The 23010-nt window shown below is 40.1% G+C and overlaps 1 protein-coding gene across 1 annotated transcript; it reads right to left on the bottom strand.

The window, feature by feature from the left end:
• Positions 1-4435: 4435 nt before the first annotated feature.
• LOC115219802 (histone acetyltransferase p300-like) lies at positions 4436-21987 on the bottom strand. Its single transcript, XM_029790074.2, has 7 exons — positions 21802-21987; positions 20032-20222; positions 16445-16590; positions 13611-14225; positions 11883-12175; positions 7218-7305; positions 4436-4908 (listed from the first exon to the last, which is right to left on the bottom strand). The coding sequence occupies exons 1-6, from the start codon at positions 21889-21891 to the stop codon at positions 7252-7254; spliced, it is 1389 nt and encodes a 462-aa protein (XP_029645934.1). The 5' UTR covers positions 21892-21987; the 3' UTR covers positions 4436-4908; positions 7218-7251.
• Between the last annotated feature and the right edge of the window lie 1023 nt (positions 21988-23010).

Here is a 23010-nt window from a genome sequence, read left to right as displayed (position 1 = left end):
AATAATTATTATTTGAGGGAATATTAATCCTAACTTACAGGGAAAAATTCAATTTAGAAATACTATATCAAATTTCACACAATATAATATATATATATATATATATAAAAATTAGAAAAAAACACCTTTTATCAATTCAAAATAAACAATTAAATTACACCATCTAGAAAATTACATATAATAGAGATATTTGTTGACTCGAACCTTGCTTCTATTGTGGTGAATTTACCGCCTCTGGTTAGATATCTTTCATAGTCGCACCAAGACACTTTTCAATGGTGCTTTCCTCCAGGTATTCAAATCTTTTTTTTTTTCTCTACATTGTATACTTTATAGACAATAGTCTTTTCTTTAATTTAATTTTTTATTTCGTTTGGTGGTGTTATCCCAGATTCACCGTCTTTGTCGGTGATCAATCCGAAATAGGTTTGTATTTCTTCCATTTTAATTTTAATGAGTTCGCACCCGCCGACGGCTGCAGCGAAATTCATTTTTGGACTTTCTTCTATCGAAGGCATTCTAACAAAAATTCTTGCATATAAACGGTGAAAATATTGTCAATTTCCCCAAACAGGGACACAATTCATTTTTTAAACAATAACCAAAGCTCCTTCTCCCAAAGGGGGGAGGGTTACAGTTTACAATTATTTAACAAATGCAACACAACAACGTTTCCCTTACGAGGAACCAACAAACGTGATAACAATAGTTAAACAGTAATAATAATAACAACAAACCTTACGGTGAATCAAAAAGCAGTACGCAGTTGAAGCTATAGTCCTTTATGTATAAGAAATAAACCAACAGCAGTACTCAGTAGAAGCGGCTGTTCGAGAAAACAGACATTACATACAGCCAAACTTCATATAGATACTTAATGCTAGCTAATTAGCAGATAATCTAATGAAAAAGCCATGGTAAATGGTATGTGCACAACTCCATCTGGACTATTCCATTTCTGCACTTAAATTTTATTTTTAATTTATTCCCATTCATGTGAAACCACTTATTCAAGTTGAAGTCATTGATGCAATTTTATACCAATTGCTATTTTTACTTTTGTTATGTTACGATTATCTTATACTTTAGTTTGATTTTGATTATTACTTACTACATATAATTCAATTGTTATTATTATCTCTAATTTTTATTGTTAAAATGAAAGAAAAATAGAGAAATATTTTTGTTTCACTTTTAACACGTAATACTGAAATAGTGGAGAAGATATGATATTGCTATTGGCTTGCCCTAGGCAAGAAGTTGAACATTTTTTTTGCCCATGAAACTACATGGACCCTAAGTAGGGCATGTGTAAAATTTGAATGATATTGGTTGTGTAGTTCTCAAGTTTTAGGGAAACACACAGACAGACAGACAGACACACATTCTCAGTTTTATATATATAGAGATTATGTTACATTATATTCATACTATATTATGTTATATCTTTATATATAAAAGTAAGGTTGTGTGTCTGTCTACTCCGATTTAGATTCCTAACTACTCCCACATTTTGCGGTGCAGTTTAACCAAAACCGGGTATCTTATAGTTGTGATACATATTGAGCCCTTCTGGGTATTAGCGCGCGTCTACGATGAGTCTACGATTTTAAAAATAATTTACCATAATTTTTTTCCATTTTAATGCATATTTTTTAAATATAAGGGAAGTAACTCTCTAAGAATGTCTACGATGAGTCAACGATTTAAAAAAAAATTTACCATCATATTTTTTCCATTTTTATTGCATTTTTTTGCTATAACTCTAAAAATGCTTTATAGTTATTTCCCTTACAAACCCGAGCAACGCCGGGCGATACTGCTAGTTATAATATAAATAAATTATTGGATTGTCAATTGTATATACCTATTTAATTTTCTCTCTCTCTCTCCACACACACACACATATATATATATATATACATACATACATGGTTCGTAAAAACCACCAACCGATCGTGACTGTTGCCAGCCTCTGCTGACACCTGTGCTGGTGGCATGTAAAAAGCACCATCTGTACTTGGTCGATGCCAGCGCCACCTTGACTGGCTTCCGTGCCAGTGGCACATAAAAAGCACCAGTCGATCGTGGCCGTTGCCAGCCTCCCCTGGCACCTGTGCCAGTTGCACGCAAAAAGCACCCACTACACTCACGGAGTGGTTGGCGTTAGGAAGGGCATCCAGCTGTAGAAACATTGCCAGATAAGACTGGAGCCTGGTGCTAGCATGGAGAACGGACGTTAAACGATGATGATGATGATGATGATGATACATTTACACACACACACACACGCATCCACGTATTATGTATGTATGTATGCATGTTCCTCACAGATTTGAAGCAAGTCACAATAACAAAGTGACAATGCTTCACTGTTCAAGTGAAAGAGTTCCTGAGATCTGGGAGTGGGTAAGCGAGTTAATGTGTGCTTATATGCAGATGTTTACACTTATATATTTTGACATATATATACAAAGATATTTGCATTCATTTAATGGGTATTCGTGTTTCTTTAGTAACAGAATATGAGTGATTATTTTTTGCATGTCCATACCACATGCATATATGTGTGCATAGTAACTGCACATGTAAGGTGGCTGTGTATATTTTTCTTTACTACCCATGAGGGGCTAAACACAGAGAGGAGACAAACAAGGACAGACAAACGGATTAAGTCAATTACATCGACCCCAGTGCGTAACTGGTACTTAATTTATTGACCCTGAAAGGATGAAAGGCAAAGTCGACCTTGGCAGAATTTGAACTCAGAACGTAACGGCAGACGAAATACGGCTATGCATTTCGCCTGGCGTGCTAACGACTCTACAAGCTCGCCGCCTTATGGCTGCGTATATATGTCCATTGAAGGCGATTTGTCATTGTACCATTGTTCAGCTGGATTTAGAAGATGCGAGTTAGTTTGCCTCTTCTTTCTGGGAATGTCCCAGCATTTCTAGGCTTTCACACAATTCTGTTATGACATATCTCCATGCACTTATGATAATGAGTACATATGGGAATCTATTTTGATTTATTTATGTATTTATTTAACTGAATGTATTTAATTAATTTAATAAATAATTAATAATTATTTAATTGAATAATTTTATTTTATTTTAATAATAAAAGGAAAGAAAGAGACATACATATATGTCCTTCTTTCTTTCCTTTCCTGAGCGTCCAATAACACTATATTTGTTCCACGTCCTCGCGTTGTGTGTTTTCATGTTTGGATTAACTTTATATATATATTTTTGTATTTATATTCGTGTAAAATCGTCTGTTTTTCCGTCCTTGTTTCATATACATTCGATGCTTTTTTCCAAGGAATCTAATGCTCTTAGCTTAGGTTTTCCTTTGGGTTGGCCAGATTGGAGTAATCTCAAGATTAAACAGCTGAAATTGCGAGGATGATCTGGTTCTTGACTGAAGATAAAAGGCTTCAAACGACCCTTCCTTGTTTTTTTGGTTTCTGTATCACCTAGTTGTCCGGATGTTTTGCGTTCTTGTCCCATTTTGTATTTAATTTTATATACATATATAAATATATACATACATATATATATACGTTTGTATACCCACACACGCATATATACTATCTAAAACAAAAAAAAACTGATTCAGTTCAAAGGGTAGAACTAGATAATGTCATTACTTTATATAGTTGTGGGGTGTAATTAAACGTAAATTATAAGCTAGTCAATGCTCATTTGTTAAAACACAAGCAAATAATGAACACGTCTATTACTTAAGTTTTAAAGTGTCACGGCCTTATTATATGATGCAAGGGAAGTAACTCTAAAAGATATTTATATAGTTAACGTACTTTTGTCACTATTTACCCTTTTCCTCTCTTTTACTTGTTTCAGTCATTTCAGTGTGGCCATACTGGAGCACTGCCTTTAGTCGAGCAAATTGCTGGAAGTTCTACATATTGGGAGTGAACCCAGAACCACAGTGTTGCACAGAAAACTTCACCACATAGCTATGACTGCACTAAAAGTAGTAGACGAATCTACTCGGTACCAATTCGCAGCCTAAACATCTGCAAGAAATGCATGGGTGGGATGGAAACTTGGGAGTGTTGTCAGCATTCTTGTGACAGAGTTCTCCCTAATGAAGGTATCCAAGGACAAGATGGAGAACGTGATGGTGGTGGTAGAGGTGATAATCATAGTGGTAGTGATGCTGGTAATGGTGATGATGATGATGATGGTGGCAGTAGTGTTAAACCAGACAGCAGGTTTAGACGGAAACAATCTAAAATTCTGTATTTTTTCTCACAAAGAGCTTGACTTGCCTCATCTTGGGTTCACAAATCCTGATGGAGCCAGAGATGCTCTGATGAGAAATACAGCAGTGGTCAAAGTTATTCCAGGAAGGAAATGGTAAAAAAAAAAGAAAAAAGAGAGAGAAAGAAAGAAAGACCCAGAAGAAAAATTGACCCCCAGTGCAGGACTGGTTCTTTATTTATTGACCCCCACCCCATACCCTCTACTGCCACCCCTAAGTGGATCAAAGGTAAAGGTACCTTGGCAGGATTTGAACTCAGAGCACAGAGAGCTGGAACAAATAACACAAGGCATTTTATCTGATGCTCAACCAATTTACACACCACCACTCCCACTATAAGGAGCAGGACCCTCACAAAGAATACTGTACACTTCAAAGAAATGCAGAACCCCTACAAGGATGTTCTTCAATGATGCCCTTCACAAAAGATGCAGAAATCCCCCAACAACAGAAATGTTGTAATTTGCACCTTTTACAAAGGTTCCTGTAATCTGGTAGGAGCTGATGCTGCACTTTCAAAAGGGTTCTCTTCTTTCACATAGACAAACCTTCAGGTTTATTCTGGGGTCCAGTTGAAAGTTTCTGGCTGGGAAACTGCTCGCATGTTACAATTAGCTGAAAAAGATAAAACAACTCCATTATTGATACATGAAAAAACTTCATTATCAGAACAAATATATTTATTGTCAACATAATGTGGCAGCCCTGGTTAGGACGAATATTACTGTTCAAAAATATAAGGACGTCGATAGCCAGCTGGAGACGATGTTTCCTGGGGCTAAATAACAGTAACATTCGTCCTAATCAGGACTGCCACATTATGTTGGCAAATAATCTTTACTTTAGAGAACTGTTATTGACTGTTTCTCGTTCAGAGATTTAGAAATAAAAATTTTTCAATTCACATTTATTCTTTCTAATGTTTAATATAAGTCCAGTAAATTTGATGGGAAGGGGACAAACTGATTACATTGGCCCCCAGATCTTAACTGGTACTTATTTTATTGCCTCTGAAAGGCAGAAAGGCAATGTCAACCTCAACAGAATTCTGCCCAACATGCTACAATTCTGTCAGGCCACCCACCTTGGAGAGCTAACATAATTATACAAGTACCTGTCTTACTGACATACAGCATCTTTACACACACACACACAACTGAATCCAAATAATAAACAATTATGATTGCATGTATTCTCCTTTGCAGCAAGGCACTTGTTCCTACCCCTCTATCATACTTTCACCTCATTCAATACTACACGAACACAATTAAGTGGGGTCTTGTTTTGTGAGTTACTCAATGACCTCACTAGTGTCAGTGCCACGAAAACAGTATCCAGTACACTCCCTTAAGTGGTGGGCATTAGGAGTGGCAGAGAGGCATCCAGCCACAGAAATCATACCAAAGCAGACATTGAGGCTTGGCACAGTCCTCTGGGATGTCATTCCTGATGGACTGTCCAACCCATACAAGCATGGGAAAAGGGATCTTTTTTTATTCTCTCTCTAGTCTCAGCTCAGAGCTGTGGCCATGCTGCTGCACTGCCGTTTTGTGCTACACTGTTATTACTAAGAGCCTCCTCTAATATGTGGCATTTGGTGAAGAATGGAGTTTGATGTAGCTACCTTCATTTGCACCTCCTGCCACGAGGTAGATTCATCTGGGACTCTCGACTGGAAGAGGTCCAGCTTTGATTTAAAAACCCCTACATCTACTTTGTGCAGGTTCCTCAGGCTCTTTGGGAGAATATTAAAAAGCTGTGGGCCCCTGAAACCCAGCCTGTTGCAGTAACTGGTCCTGAAGCGCGATGGCGTTGCTGGGATCTTTGGAACTATGCAGTATCATCCCGTTCTGGCATTGGTGTAGCTTTCAATGCCGAAATTTGGCACAATTCCTGTTCAACAACAATGATGATGATGATGATGATGATAGTGATGGCAAGCTGTTTTAGCCTTTTTACAACAAAAGGTAGGGACGTACCCACTCAAGATTTAATTACCCTTAACTGTAGAAAGTAGTTTTATATGTCAGTCTATCTTTTGCTGCGGAATGTCACATTTGAAACTATTTTCTACTGAAATTTGTCAAGTTTATTGAGGCAGCATGACTTGCAGAAAATACCAAATTCTGTTTTTTTGGTAGATATTTAAGATCATTACTGGAATAACCATGAAATTTAATTTTGCAGTGAAAGGATAAAAAAAACCCCATACACATGATATTTCCACAAGATAATTTGTCAATCACTTAACACTAGTAGGCTTGGTTATTCTACAAATGTCCAACATAACATGACATCCAATCTTGCTTCAACGAATGCAACAAACCCGGGAATGCTCACCAGAGGAGTCCTTTTTCATTATGACAATGCCCCAGCCCACACCTCAGTGGTTGCCATGGCAACAATTCGTGATTGTGGATACGAACTTGTTCCCCATCCGCCTTATTCACCAGACTTAGCCCCCTCTGACTTTCATCTTTCTCCCAAAATGAAAAGAGCCCTGGCTGGTCACCATTTTGCCAGTGACAATGACATCATAGACGCTGTAGGAAGTTTCTTGGAGTCTCAAACAAAAGAATTCTTCTAAGCTGGGATAATGGCACTTTAGCACTGCTGGAGAAAGTGTTCAGCCATCGAGGGGGGACTATGTTGGAAAATAAATCATCAGAAGTCTAGTACCATGTTTTGTTTTTTTGAGGCCTAATGGAGAGGGCATAAGGCATCCAGCCAAGGGGTCAGTGGTTCCTGTTCTGCCTATAACACTGCATTAGGTCTGGCTTTTACAATCCTTAATCAACCCCCATCAAGTAGACCAATAATAATCATAGAACTCAGCACAGAAGACATACAGTTCGAACTCACTCCATTATTTTCTGGTTATAACAAAACTTGGTCCCACAAACCAACATCTTGCAAAAACTCACCTGAAATTCACTTGCAGCAAAGTAGTTTCCATCTTCAGCTGGTTTTGGGAGATTTGGGAGCAACCACTGTCAGTTTTGAATCAGAGAACTGCAAAAGATAATGTTGGACAGATTATTAAAAGAGGAGGGAACCTGTGGTAGAGGTAGACCCAGGAAGACATGGGATGAAGCAGTAAAGCATGACCTTCGAACTTTGAACCTCACAGAGGCAATGACTAGTGACCAAGACCTTTGGCAATGTGTTCTGCTGAGGAGGACCTGTCAAGCCAAATGCATCCGTGCTGGTGGCACGTAACAAAAAAAAACCCAACTTTTGAACATCAGGCCTCACAGAGGCAAAGTGGCTGAGTACTTTTCAAACATTGGGCCTGGTGGAGGCAAAGTGGCTGAGTACTTTTCAAACATTGGGCCTGATGGAGGCAAAGTGACTGAGCTCCTTTCGAGCGTTGGGCCTCATGGAGGCAAGGCAGCTGAGTTCCTTTCAAATGTCGGGCTTCGTGGAGGCAAAGTGGCCAAGTACCTTTCGAATTTGGGGCCTCACAGAGGCAAGGTGGCTGAGTTTCTTTCGAACGGGCCTCATGGAGGCAAAGTGGCCAAGCTCCTTTCAAGTGTTGGGCCTCACGGAGGCAATGACCAAGACCTTTGGCATTATGTCGTGCTTGAGAAGAAGACTCTCAAGCCAAGCAAAATTGCAGTTGTGGCAGATACCGGTGTCATACAAATGGCACCTGTGCCAGTGGAACATAAAAGCACACATTACACTCTGGGTACAGTGCAGTAGTGTGGGTATGTTGTATGAGGTACAACGCACAACAGTTTATAAACAACCTTAGCTGGACTTGTACCTTGCAATCCCATAGGCATTCATAACAAAGGGGTTCTTTACCCTTTAACCTATGTCCAAAGATTTGGTAGGGGTGATTGTGGTGTTGGTCTGTAGAGTGAGGGTCAGTTGTTTGGGATGATGCTGGTGGTGGTGGTAAAAGTAAAAGCAGTGGTAGTTGTGGTAAATGGAGTGGTTGTTGTTGTGCTGGTGGTGGTGGTAGTAGTAGCAGTAATGGTGGTGGTTGCAACAGTTATGGTAAAGGCTGTAGTAGGGTAGTGGTGGTGTTGGCTGTCTTAGCAACTGCATCAATCATAATTCTAATATTTGTATTAAGTTCTTGGGTGGTGGTAAGTGGTGGTGGTAGTAGAAGTGGTTGTTGTTGTTGTTGTAGTAGTAGTAGTGGTGGTATGGTGGTGATGGTGTGGTTGTAGTTGTAGAAGTGGTTGTTGTTGTTGTAGTAGTAGTGGTGGTGATGGTGGTATGGTGGTAGTGGTGTGGTGGTGTAGCAGTGATGGTGGCAGTGGTGGCAGTAGTGGTGTAGCAGTGATGGTGGTAGTAGTAGTAGTAATGGTGGTGATGTGGTAATAGTACTAGTAGTGGTATAGGTGGTAGTAGTAGCAGCGGTGACAATGAAATTATTAGTGGTAGTGTATGTATAGGAACAGTTCTAGTGGTAGTTGTTGTTGTTGGATAGTCCCAGGTGAAAACATTGACTGAGACTATAATGAAAGACCTTCCAGCCATGGCCATCCTATCTTGGTTTCCTGTGTGCAGGGAATCCATAGCTCCATTGTCTGACATTTCCACTGCCTCCTCTCCCTCACTTTCTTTTTAACTTGAAAAGTTTTGATTTGAGGGAAATTCAGCTGCTATTTCTAGCAGACTGAACGACCCCATATAGGCTCCCTCTGGTTGGAGTTGTGGTTGTAGTAATAGGGGTGGTGGTGGCAGTGATATTACTGGTTGTGGTTGTAGGTGGAGGAAATGATAATGCTGCTGGTGGTAGTGGTGGTGGTGGAGTTGGCTGTAGTGATGGTGGTGGTGGTTGTGGTAGTGTTGGCAGTGGTGGTGGTGGTGATGGCAGTACTGGTGGTAGTGGTTGTGGTGGTGGTAGTGTGAGGTGCCAAATAACTGAAATAGTCTGTGAAGTGGATGGAATTTCCTTTCCCTCCCTCTGCATTGTGGTATGAAGAGGTTTTGCTGTTCCATAAACATTCCATCACCCTTCTACATACACACAGTTATTGTACATATATATAGATATGTGTATATTTGTGTGTGTGTGTTTGTTATTGTAGGATTGTAAAAACATTTTTAATGATACCCTTGGAATTAATGACTAGTGGTAAGGCAGTGAAGCGACAGAATCGGTGGAGCGTCAAATGGAATACCTTGTGGCATTCGTTCCGTCTCTCTCAGTGTGTGCGTTTCTTGCTGGCAAGATGACCCCCCCAAGATAAACAACATAAAACTCATCATCATTACCATCATTATCATCACTATCATAATGATTCTCTTTCTCATCTATCATCATCATTGTTATAATCATCATTATAGTCATCATCATCATCATCAGTCTTCATCCTCCTCATCATCACCATTGTCATCATCATTATCATCATCATCATCTTCATGATCATAATCATCATCAGTCTTCCTCCTCCTCATCATCATCACCACCATCATCATTGTTATAATCATCATTATAGTCATCATCATCATCTTCATGATCATAATCATCATCATAGTCTTCATCCTCCTCATCATCATAGTCATCATCATCACCATTGTCGTCATTATCATCATCATTTTAATGTCTATTTTTCTGTGCCCGTGGGTCAAATGAAAGTACATGGCAACAGAGCTTCCTATGGCTGAATGCCCTTCCTGATGCCAACCACAATATGGTTGTAAGCAAGGTACAGACTGGAGACAAATGATGCCATTTGAATGCGTCTTTTGTTTACAAGGATCATACAAGATGAGTCAAGATACACCTTGAGCAAAGCCATTATTTACAACCATTAAACGTACATAAAAATGAGAGGAAATACAAATTCTGTCACACACACACACTTGCCATACTCATTCATGCATGCATACATACATACATACACACACATACATATATACATGCATACATACATATGTACATGCATACATACATATGTATGAGGGAGTGCTGAAAAGTTCCTGGCTTTGGGTAACAGAAAATACAGGAGGTTCAGTTAATTATGATTTTATTCAACATATTCCGGTGCCGGTGGCACATAAAAAGCACCATCCGAACGTGGCCGTTGCCAGCGCCGCCTTGGCTGGTTTCCGTGCCAGTGGCACTTTAAAAGCTCCAACCGATCGTGGCTGATGCCGGACACCCCTGGCACCTGTGCAGGTGGCACGTAAAAAGCACCCACTACACTTGCGGAGTGGTTGGCGTTAGGAAGGGCATCCAGCTGTAGAAACACTGCCAGATCAGACTGAGCCTGGTGCAGCCCCTGGCTTCCCAGACCCCGGTCAAACCGTCCAACCCGTGCTAGCGTGGAAAACGGACGTTAAACGATGATGATGATGATGATTCCCCTCTCAAATTCAGATACTTATAGCAGCAGTCCTTCAGTTTTTCTAAACCCTGTAAAAGAACACGGAGGGTTGGGCCTCCAACCAGGCCTTTCACAATACCCTTAAAGCCAGGAACTTTACAGTACCCACCTCATACATACATACAGTTGTGGCCAAAAGTTTGGAACGCAGGTCTGAAATACAGTTCTATATTTAAGAGATGAGGAATTATGTACACTTTTTGCATTATTTACATTTAATGGATATTTGTCCTCATCTTGTTTGTTGTTAACACGTTTCAGCTGATACACCCTCCAACCTTCATCAGGTGTCTTGGGGAAATTTCGAACCTGGATTCTCATTCTTAAGGTATTTTTCAATGTTGTTGTTATTATTATTATTATTATTATTATTGCCGGTGGCACGTAAAAAGCAACATCTGAACGTGGCTGATGCCAGCACCGCCTTGACTGGCTCCCATGCCGGTGGCAAGTAAAAAGCACAATCTGATCCTGGTCGATGCCAGCCCCCTCTGGCCCCTGTGCCAGTGGCACGTAAAAAGCACCCACTACACTCTCAGAGTGGTTGGTGTTAGGAAAGGCATCCAGCTGTAGAAACTGCCAGATCAGACTGGAGCCTAGTGCAGCCTCCTGGCTTCCCAGACCCCAGTTGAACCATCCAACCCATGCTAGCATGGAAAGCGGATGTTAAACGATAATGATGATGATTAAATATCCGTCAAATGTAATAATAATAATAATCGGTCTTAGAATTTAGAATTTTTATATTAACTTAGAATTTTTATATTAAATGTCCAAAGTTAATTTAATTTAATTTTTATATTAACTTAGAATTTTTATATTAAATGTCCAAAGTTAATTTAATTTAATTTTTATATTAACTTAGAATTTTTATATTAAATGTCCAAAGTTAATTTAATTTGCAATTTATTATTACTTGGCCAAAAGTTTGGAACATACATACATACATACATATGAGACAGGCTTCTTTCAGTTTCCGTCTAACAAATCCACTCAAGGCTTTGGCTGGCTTGAGGCTATAGCCAAAGACACTTTTCCAAGGTACCACGCAGTGGGACTGAACCCAGAGCCATGAGGTTGGGAAGCAAGCTTCTTACCACACAACAACTCCTGCGCCTATATACAATCTTAAATATTTAGTGATGTAGAGACATTCATGCCTTCTCCCAAGTGAATCACTGATGCATGCCGAACAGTTTATAAAACAAGGAAGATAAATAATGGGAAAAGTTGGTTTACCTGCAGAACACGTTTTCTGATTTCCTTCCTCGTATCTTCTATTGACTTTTGAATTTCCTTGTTAACAGGCGTCAAATGGGGTGGCCTGTCAGGTCCCTGAATATCGCCCAGTATTAAAGCACTCGACCGAATGGCCTTGTTTAGGTTGTCCTTCTCTACGAGCTTCTTGTTTGTCTTGCGAGACACAGCTTGCCGAGGGACAAACTTGGGACATGTTGAGGGTTTGAACTCTCGAATAACGAGGTCAGGTTTGTCCTTGCTAATTTTACTGGTGGATGTGGAGTTACTTGGGGCTGAATGGAAATGAAAAATTAGTTAGTTTCATGTAGTCACATGGCATGATTTACAACAGAAAGATATCTACGACCAGTCAGTAATGAATATCTGTTCGTGTGGAAATTAACCCTTTACTCTTCACATTACTTTGTCCAATGAAATGCTTATTAATTCACGTTTTAAATTAATCTAGCATCATCTTGTAGCTTTGAGATTTTGAAGAAGTTACTGTTTATTTTTAGACGGATATTGTAGGGATGGTGTGAGAGGCCAGATCTGGCTAATTAGAATAAAAAAACAGGTAGGATATTTGGGCTGAATATGACCTGTTTAAATACTAAAGAGTTAACTATGTTCACACCAGACATTTATTTCTTTATTGCCCACAGGGAATTAAACATAGAGGGAACAAACAAGGACAAACAAAGGGTTTCAGTCGATTACATCGACCCCAGTGCGTAACTGGTACTTAATTTATCGACCCCGAAAGGTTGAAAGGCAAAGTCGACCTCGGCAGAATTTTGAACACAGAATGTAACAGCAGATGAAATACCACTAAGCATTATGCCCAGCGTGCTAACAATTCTGCCAGCTAACCGCCTTCACAGCAGATATTACAGGGTACAGACTATTGATCATATTAGCCATCACACAATACAGAATGTTGTTCGCACCAGCTATCACAAAGTATAAACTGTTTATCATACCAGCCATTAGAATACAGGCTATTGTTCATCTCGGATACCACAGAGTATAGGCTGGTATTCATACAAGATATCATCTCGGTTTAACATGGTGCAGGCTGTTGTACACATTGACCTTCACAAACAAAATATAGACAGTTCTACACACCAGCAATTTCATAATGTGGTTCTGGGTTCCTTTCATTGTAGGAAAAATATGGGATGGTCACAACTCTAACAAATGTACCAACTTACACATTTCACAGTAAGAATATTGATTTCAAATTTTTGCACAAAGCCAGTAAATCTAGGGGAGACATAAGCCAAGGGTCACATCGACAGCGGTGATCAACTGGTACTAATTTTATCAACCTCTAAAAGGATGAAAGGCAAGGATGACCTCAGCGGAATTTGAACTCAGAACACAAAGACAGGCGGAATACCACTAAGCATTTCACCCAGCGTGCTAATGATTCTGCCAGTTCAGTACCTTAGTTTCAAATTTTGGCACAAGGCCAGCAATTTCAGAGAAGGGGGAGGGCTAAGTCAATAACATCAACCCCAGTGCTCGACTGGTGCTTGTTTTATCAACCTCCAAAAAGGATGAAGGGCAAAGTCAACCTTGGCGGAATTTGAACTCAGAACATAAAGATGGACAAAATGCCACGAAGAATTTTGCCCAGCAATGCTCCCAGCTCACTGCCTTGCTCATAGTAAAAATACTGAAAATCAAATTAAAGAAAGAAAGCTATTCTCTTGAACCACTTACCTGTTGATTTTTTCAGGTGTTTGACTTCAGCCTGAGGTTTCTTTATATCTGACATTAACTTCACTTTGGCTTGTCGTGGAAGTAATTTCACCAAATCTGTGTTGACATGGATTCTAGCATCGAAGTTCGGTGGGAAAATAGCTTGAGCTGAAGGAACCCTGGCAAAACTGGCAGCACTGGAAGACTTGTGGCTGTTACTTTGAGCAGAGCTACAATATTGTGGTGGAGGCTCCAGCCACAGCTTCTCTGGTGCCGTAGCTGTCTTAGAATGGAGAGACAGTGGCATACGGGCCAAGGGACGGGGGTTGTTGTAGGAATTGATCAAACTGTCATTGGTTAATGGTGGTGGTGGAAGTATTGACAACATTGGTGATAGTGATGGAGGTGGTGGAAGATGTGTTGATGATGATGGTGGTGGTGGTGGAGGTGGTAAGGACAAAGTTGGAGGTGGGACATTAAAACATGGCAATGGTATTGAAGGTGTGTCCAAGGTGTTGGTTGTGGATCCTGCATGTTGCTGCTGCAATTGTGAAGGGGCCTCTTTTGGTGACTTCGCCACACCTGCACTCCTCACAACAGAGTTTCCTTTCACGCTCTTCTTACTTGTTTCCTCTTCTGCAAATAAATAATCATCCATATATAAATATATATATATATATATATACGTGAGAGTATTATAATTCATTTGAAGCATTGTATATTGTTTGTAAATATATATATATATATATGTGTGTGTGTGTGTGTGTGTGTGGTGTGTACGTATATATATATATATATATATATATATGTTCATATGTATATGTGTGTGTATATATATATATATATAAAAGGTGGGATGTGTTTGTGTGTATGTGAATGTAATTTATGCACGTCTACAAATTAGCATGTATGTTGCTCCAATTTTAGGACATTCGTTATGACCCAAGCTGTATTTTCGTCAACTTATTTTCCCCAGAGGCACCAGCGAATAGCAGTAAAAATAAATTTTCAACCAAAACTTTTAAGAATTTTCAAGTCAGAGAAACCACCATTGTTTGCAAACACGAGTCTAACGTTAAATGATGATGATGACAATACATAATTTCATATACACAGTATTTAAATAAATGTTTACTCTTATACTTGTTTCAGTCATTTGACTGCGGTCATGCTGGAGCACCACCTCCAGTCGAGCAAACCGACCCCAAGACTTATTCTATTGGTCTCTTTTGCCGAACCGCTAAGTTACGGGGACGTAAAACACACCAGCATCGGTTGTCAAGCGATGTTGGGGGGACAAACACAGACACACAAACACATATGCGAAGGGCTTCTTTCAGTTTCCGTTTACCAAATCCACCCACAAGGCTTTGCTCGGCCCGAGGCTATGGTAGAAGACACTTGCCCAAGGTGCCACGCTGTGGGACTGAACCAAGAACCATGTGGTTGGTAAGCAAGCTACTTACCACACACCCACTCCTGTTAGTGTTACTAACAATTCACAATAATTCAGCAGATTTATATAATGAGCCTTGTGTCACCCAGCAATCCTTCACACTCTGCACCAAACCTGAAAAACGGCATTTCTCCCACCATTAACCAATGTGGTGATACATGGTCTAGATGTATTTATCATGGACATCAGAATGAGAGAAGGTCTCACTGTGATGGTGTGAAGTCGAGATGTGTTTTTATTACAGACATACCTGGACTATAGGTGTGTGATGGCATAAAGCTCAAAGACCAGTATTTATGCCATTTCAGTTTCGATGCTCATCAGTGAAATAAATCAAAGCAAAATTTGGGGATTCAGTGGGTCCCATTGTGGACACAGACGATGGAGATGATGACTTTCCAAACAGAGTTCTCTTCTCTTTCAAGGCCATCGTCTCTGTTTGTTCCTTCTCGAGCTATGTCTGGCTCATAAGGGCCGGTTTCCTGGTTTCCTTGACGTGTAGGTTCCCCACCTGGATGGGACGCCAGTCCATCGCAGGTGAGCTGCAAGATTCTAGAGGAAAGAATGAGAGAAAGTTGTGGCGAAAAAGTCAGCAGAAGTTTGCCATTACCTTCTGCTGGAGCCGTGTGGAGCTTAGGTGTTTCACCCGGTCTGAGATTTGAACCCGCGATCCCTTGATTGCGAGTCCGCTGCTCTAACCACTAGGCCATGTGCCTCCACTTTCTCCTTCTCATGACTTGAGTCTGTAAAAGTGAAGCCAACACTTTATTATAGACACCAGCAATAGAGATGTTGTCTTGCTGTGCTCAAAGATCTTCTCCATTTAAACAGTTTATAACAGACAACAACAATAGAGAAGACAACTTCCCCAATTCAAAGGCTTTCTCTATATACTAAATAAAAAATGTGCCCTTTTAAAGCCTAGCCAGGCTCATGGGCCCAGCTTCCAGGCTTCTATGGCGTATGTGTTCCCCAGCTGGACGGGACACCAGTTGATCGCAGTGTTACTCATTTTTGCCAGTTGAGTGGACTGGAGCAACGTGAAATGAAGTGTTTTGCTCCAGAACACAACGCTTCGCCCTGTCCAGGAATCGAAACCACAATCTTACGATCATGGTGCTGACACCCTAACCACTAAGCCATGCGCCTCCACTCTCTATACATTACAGAGACATAAACATGTAAATAAAAAAAGACACAATAGAGAAGTTTTCTTTCCATGTTCAGGGGCCCTTCTTCATATTCTGTTGTGAAGCAGACTGTTTGTCCCACAGACACAAGCAATTGAGGACTTCACTGTCCTGCTTCAAGCCCTTTTCTCTTCTCTTACAGAATCTTGAGGCTCTGATCAGAAAATACTTTTTATCAAAGTTTGAAGAACAACAAAAAGAAAACTCACCAGATTTCTTAGTTTTCAATGCAATAATTCTCCGCCTGTCTTGTAGCTTTTGCCGTGTCTCAGCCACAGTTTCATGCTCAGGGCCATAACACACATGAAGGAAACCACCAAAAAAGGACAAATCATCCATCTTCCGCTTGGCATAACTGAAAGATAAAGATAAACCCAGTTAGAAGTAACTGCCTCTAATATAGGCACAAGGGATTCTGAAATTTGGGGGAAGGGGATAGTCAATACCATCAACCACATTATATGACTGGTACTTTATTTTTATTGACACTGAAAGAACGAAAAACAACTCTGACCTCAGCAGTATTTGACCTTCTGTGTTTTCCGTATATGTTTGCATGTTTATTTACTACACGTTTTTTTAATTATATATAAGCGGGCGTTAAACAATGATGATGATGATATATATATATCATCATCATTGTTTAACGCCCGCTTTCCATGCTGGTATGGGTTGGACGGTTTGACTGAGGACTGGTGAACCAGAGGCTGCACCAGGCTCAATCTAATCTGGCAAAGCTTCTACAGCTGGATGCCCTTCCTAATGCCAACACCTCTGAGGGTGTAGTTGGTGCTTTTACGTGCCACAGGCACGAGGGTCAGTCAGGCGGTTCTGGCAGCAACCACGCTCAAAAGCTGTTTTTATGTGCTACCTGCATGGGAGCCAGTCAGGCGGCACTGGCAACAACCATGCTCGAATGTTGTTTTTCACATGTCACTGGCACATGTGCTGGTAAGGCAACGATCACGTTCAAATTGTGCTTTTTATGTGTTACTGGCGCGGGAGCCAATCCATGGCCCTGGCAATGATCACGCTCAGATGTGCTTTTAACGTTCCACTAGCATGAGTGCCAATCAGGCGGTACTGCCATCAACCACGTCGATTGATCTTTAAATATCGATATTATCCTTATTTATAAATATATATATATATAAATAAATAAATACATACAGGTATGTTATTTTCCATTTGTTATCTTTTTACTTAATCCCGAAAATGGCTGTGTGGTAACCAAAGCCTTGTGAGTGGATTTGGTAGACAGAAACTGAAAGAAGCCTGTCATATATATATATATATATATATATATGTGTGTGTATATGGTTGTGTGTCAGTGTTTGTCCCCCCAACATCACTTGACAACCGATGCTGATGTGTTTGCGTCTCCATAACTTAGCGGTTCGGCAAAAGAGACCGATAGAATAAGTACTAGGTTTACAAAGAATAAGTCCTGGGGTCGATTTGCTTGACTAAAGGCGGTGCCCCAGCATGGCCGCAGCCAAATGACTGAAACGAGTAAAAAAGTATATTTCTTTGCAGATGCTGCTGAGTAAATTCAGCCCCAATATTACTACTTCTCCCATTTTGCCTGAGCATCAGCAGACCCTGTTTGTTCTCCTCTCTCCTGTCTCTGTTTTCTTGGATACATTTGAACCATTCTACTTACACTTAAGACAGACAGTAAGTTGGCTGCCGAGATCAAATTTTCCTCTGTAGCGTTAACGTAGCTTCCCTCTCTCTTTCTCTCACTTTCTGGAACAAGGTAGATAACCTTGCTTGTCGCACTCTATCTCCTTGACAGACAAACAAGCTTTACTCCTACCCCACAGTTGAGCATGTAAGTTGGAGAAATCGTGTACAATAATAAAGCAAGGTGCATAACTCTGCCTGTCTCAGTTCACCACATCATGGCGAGCAGTGGCTAAAATAAAGATGGGATAATGTATTCCTACAGTTTATTTATTTATGTGCCCTTTTCAAGCCTAGCCAGGTTCATAGGTCTGGTTTCCCGGTTTCTGTGGCATATGTGTCCCCCCCCAGCTGGACGGGACGCCAGTCCATCGCAGCGTTACTCAAGAAACAGGAAGAAAGAGTGAGAGAAAGTTGGGGCGAAAGAGTACATCAGGGGTCGCCACCACCCCCAGCCGGAGCCTTGTAGAGCTTTAGGTGATTTCGCTCAATAAACACACACAACGCCCGGTCTGGGAATCGAAACCGCGATCCTCCGACCGTGAGTCTGCTGCCCTAACCACTGGGCCATTGCGCCTCCACATTCCTACATTTACTGCTTGAAATAAATCTGGAATACTTTGGGTCATTCTTTGACCTGGGATTATAAAATCTGTTCCTATAAATATATGTCTATAAAAGACATCCTAAGCTGAGGTACAGCGGCACAAGTAATACGGGTGGAGGGATACCTGTGGTAGACATAGTAATGTACATGTAATAGAAATAGACAGGTAAGGCAGCGAGCTGGCAGAAACATTAGCACGCTAGGTGAAATGCTTAGAAGTATTTCATCTGCCGCTACGTTATGAGTTCAAATTCCGCCGAGGTAGACTTTGCCTTTCATCCTTTCGGGGTCGATAAATTACGTACCAGTTACGCACTGGGGTCGATGTAATCCTTGTGTCTGTCCTTGTTTGTCCCTGCTATGTTTTATCCCTTTGCGGGCAATAAAGAAATAAGAAATAGACAGGTACATGTGGTAGGAATAGAGGTACTCGGAGTACAAGTAGACAGGTAGATGCAAGGTAGGAGAAACGTACTTGTAGTGAAGGTAGAGAGGTGCCTGAGGTGGGGTTAGAGAGGTACATTGTAGAGAAGTATCTGTGGAAGTAGAGAGAGAGAGAGAGAGAGAGAGAAAGAGAGAGGCAGGCAGGTGTAGTAGATTGTTAAGGAAGGTACACAGCTGCCAAAGAAACTTCAGAGTTGAATATGCAGTAGCTGTTCCTTCTTTTTCTCTCTATGAACATATTGTGTGTGTGTGTGTGTGTGTGTAATGTTTTATATTTGTTGTAATATATAGCGTTGGCTAAAGTCTATAGATACGTTCTAAATACATAGAGATGATTGTGATAAAGGATTAGAGTATTCTGGCTGTGTGGTAAGAAGCTTGTTTCCCAACCACATGGTTCCGGGTTCCGTCCCCACTACATGACACTTTGAGCAAGTGTCAAGCAGATATGGTATACGGAAACTGAAAGAAACTCATTGTGTGTGTATATGTATGTATATATATATATATAATATATATATATATATATATATATATACATATGTATGTGTGTGTGCGTGTGTGTATACTGATAATAAAGAAAGTAGAAGAATTTGAACATTCAAACTTTGTGCTTAGTTTATTCATAATAATTGTCCAACAGAAGAAACCAGCCTTGGCACTTTACATAGAGTAACGCGTTATCTGCCTGGATATTCATATCCCTCCTCTTACTATATGTGTGTGTGTGTGTCTTTGTTTGCTCTCCCCATCCCAATGCTTGACAACCAATGTTGGTGTGTTTACATCACCATAACTTAGCAGTTCAGCAAAAGAAGTTGATAGAATAAGTACTGGGCTTTTACAAAAAACAAATAAGCACCGGATTGATTCGCTTGTCTAAAATTCAAAGCAGGGCCAAAGCATGGCTGCAGTCTAATAACTGAAACAAGTAAAAGAAAAGACAAAATTGGGGAGGAAAAGGAGACAGAGTTGGAGCCAATAAAAGCAGATCTTCTTTAAAATGGAACTCTGTTGGAAAGAATGGTATGAGTTGAAATAAAGCATGATCATTCTCACCGAGCAGACTGGATGTGTTTGTACTTGAGAAGGAACACTTCAGTGAAATCTTCTTTCTTTGAGTATTCCGCAAGTCCACGCAGCTCATCGATTTTGCCATGGACACTAAAGAGGGGAGCAAGATCAGGCCCTCGGTTCACAGGTACTCCGTATATCATCAGGTACTTGGATTCAGAACTCACGGTGTATGCCTTTAGGAATTGAAACAACAGACACATCAGTCGTTTAGCAGAAACAGGGTTAGTGTCATGAGGTAAATAATTGACAAAGAAGAAGATTTAGGATGTAAAATGATAAGTATTTCAACAAGAAACATTTATATGACAAAGAACTACCGATACATTACAGAAAGCTCAATATAGTATTTATCAAATGAGTTTCTTTAATCACTCAAGTAGGCCATGGAAGGATTTGAGCTCAGAAACACAAAAAGCATGAACAAATACCATAAGGAGCAATCCTTCGTTATTGGTACATGATGTTATTCACCCACACAACTTTTTCTCATGACACAAAGGGGGCTGAAAATGATGGTAAATGACGTCGCCTCCTCACACCTACACTCTGTAGATCAATAGATCAATATCGAAGGAATGCCCCATAAGGCATCCTTACTCACCCTAGACATGAATTTTATTTATCAAACCTGGAACGATAAATAATAAAGTTTGACCAAGACAGGAATTGAACTCAAAACTCAAAAAGCCAGAACAAAAATGCCCTGACGCTTCTGCCAAATAGGCACCAATGGTTTGCAACAAGGAAACCAAAAGGGAATTTAAATTCGAAAACTCCAATAAAAAAATAATGGTTTCTGATTTGGGTACAAAACCAGTAAATTTGAAGGGAGGACGATTAACCGATTCCATGAACTTCAGTACTTCATTGGTACTTTACTTTATTGATTAGGGAAGAATGAAAGCAAAAGTTGACATCGGCGGGATTTGAATTAGGAACAATACTACGAGGCATTTTGTCCGACGCTCAGCCAAACATCCTTAATTATTTCTAACACAGGTCGAAGGACCTGAAATTTGTGATGCAGTATTTGAGTGGTACTTTATTTTATCGACCCTGGAGAGAAGAAAGTCAAAGTTAACTAGGGCGGGATTCGAACTTGGAACGTAAAAAACTAGAAGACATAACTCGGGACGTTTTATCCGATGCCAACCCATATCTAGAAAGTATACAAATTATAAAATAATAAATGACGAAATATGATTTAGACTTAGAAAATAATCGGGAACAGCTACCTGTGTAAATAAATACTCAAATAACGTGAAATCTATAATTCTTTTTTATGTAGAAAATCACAGTTAGCACGCCGGGCGAAATGCGTAGCCGTATTTCGTCTGCCGTTACGTTCTGAGTTCAAATCCCGCCGAGGTCGACTTTGCCTTTCATCCTTTCGGGGTCGATAAGTAAAGTACCAGTTACGCACTGGGGTCGATGTAATCGACTTAATCCGTTTGTCTGTCCTTGTTTGTCCGGTCCTCTCTATGTTTAGCCCCTTGTGGGTAGTAAAGAAATATATATGTAGAAAACCATTATTGCCACTGAATCGCTTATTTACAGAAAAAACAACCTAAAAACAAGATCGATGAGGCGGGAAAGAAAAGTTTTATGTAAACAAACAGGAGAGAATATACTAAATAATACAGCGTGGTTTACTGTGGTTCATTTGTGTAACTATGGACAAAATTTACGCAGCTTTTTAGAGCTGGTTGTGTAAATTACAGGAAGATACTGTTGAGGGAATGTGTTACAGACCTTGACAGCCCTCTGTTCCCTTCCTTCTCTGTAAAGTGGTCGACTTGCACAGAGTTGATGTTTCACATGGTGAGCAGGGACAGCCTCCATCACATTGCCGTCTTCTGAGAAGCCGGGTCCATACACGGGGTTTGTTAACCACTTAACACAGGAAGGTCTTCAGACGAACTACCTTCCTTGTTCGGCTGACGACCCAAAACAAATATCTATTATTTTAAAAATCTTTTTCTTGTCTCAGGCATTGAATTGCGGCCATCCTGGGGTACCACTTTGAAAGATTTTAACCGAACAGATTAACTCCAGAATTTATTTTAGTAAAGCCTAGTAGCTATTCTGTTGGTTTCCCTCATCAAACCGCTAGGTTACGGGGGACATAAACAAATCAGCACCGGTTGTCAAATGGTGGTGTGGAATAAACATAAATACAAACGCATGTGTGTTTGTGTGTATATATACACACAAAAGGGTTTTGTAACATATTAGGATGTCACAGGAATTCATTCAAAGTAAAAAAAAAAAATTCCAATGATTCTGAGACGGGGCGGGGATTTCCCCTTTCGACCCCTCTTTTCCGGACCAAAATAAGGGATTTGCAGCATATTAGGTCAGGGTACTTGATTCCACGTCAAAAAATCCGTTTTTTTTTTCCATAGTGAAAATCGTGCGGGTGTTAACACGAAAATGTTACCCCATGGGGTTAGGAATATCTGCATTATATTATTTTATTGTTAATTCCAGTTATAATGTTACAAATATTTAACATATTTGTCCACTGTGTACAGCAAGAAATAAAGGAATAAGTTCCCGATTAACTAAGAGTAAAATCTGTTTTAATCCAGAGTTTGAAGCCGTTTTAAATAAGTTAAGTCATGGATGCTGCAACATGAGTTTTCCCTGCGATGTCGAAACGAATCAATATTAATTTCGAGCAAAGCATTCTAAGGCAAAACCCGGCAGCTTCCAGCTTTTATGCAACTTTACCGTTCTAAGGGAAACAACTCTCTAAAACTTTTTTTTTCCTGACAAATTTCTTGCTGTTTAGAAAATTAAATGAGAAAACATTTTCATCTTCCTCAAAGTCACATCAACATACTTATGCAACCCACCATCAAATTAATCCCGTTCTACAAATTATGATGTTCTTTCAAATCTCTCTCTCTATATAAAGCTGAAGTTGTCTGTGTATGGCAGGCTTGGTAAGCCTTCAAC

Source organism: Octopus sinensis, linkage group LG15 (assembly GCF_006345805.1).
Source record: "Octopus sinensis linkage group LG15, ASM634580v1, whole genome shotgun sequence".
NCBI classification, from domain to species: domain Eukaryota; kingdom Metazoa; phylum Mollusca; class Cephalopoda; order Octopoda; family Octopodidae; genus Octopus; species Octopus sinensis.
Note: the sequence above shows the minus strand (reverse complement) of the source record. Positions and strands in the feature narration are given on the sequence as shown.

Bases quoted from the DNA above. Each gene is read 5' to 3' on its own strand.
- LOC115219802 (XM_029790074.2), bottom strand. From the start codon at position 21,891: ATGGAGGCTGTCCCTGCTCACCATGTGAAACATCAACTCTGTGCAAGT. The intron at 16,591-20,031 runs GTGAGAATGATC...TTTATCTTTCAG, and splicing joins AAACACATCCAGTCTGCTCG to TTATGCCAAGCGGAAGATGG. The intron at 7,306-11,882 runs GTAAACCAACTT...TATCTTTTGCAG, and splicing joins TCAGAAAACGTGTTCTGCAG to TTCTCTGATTCAAAACTGAC.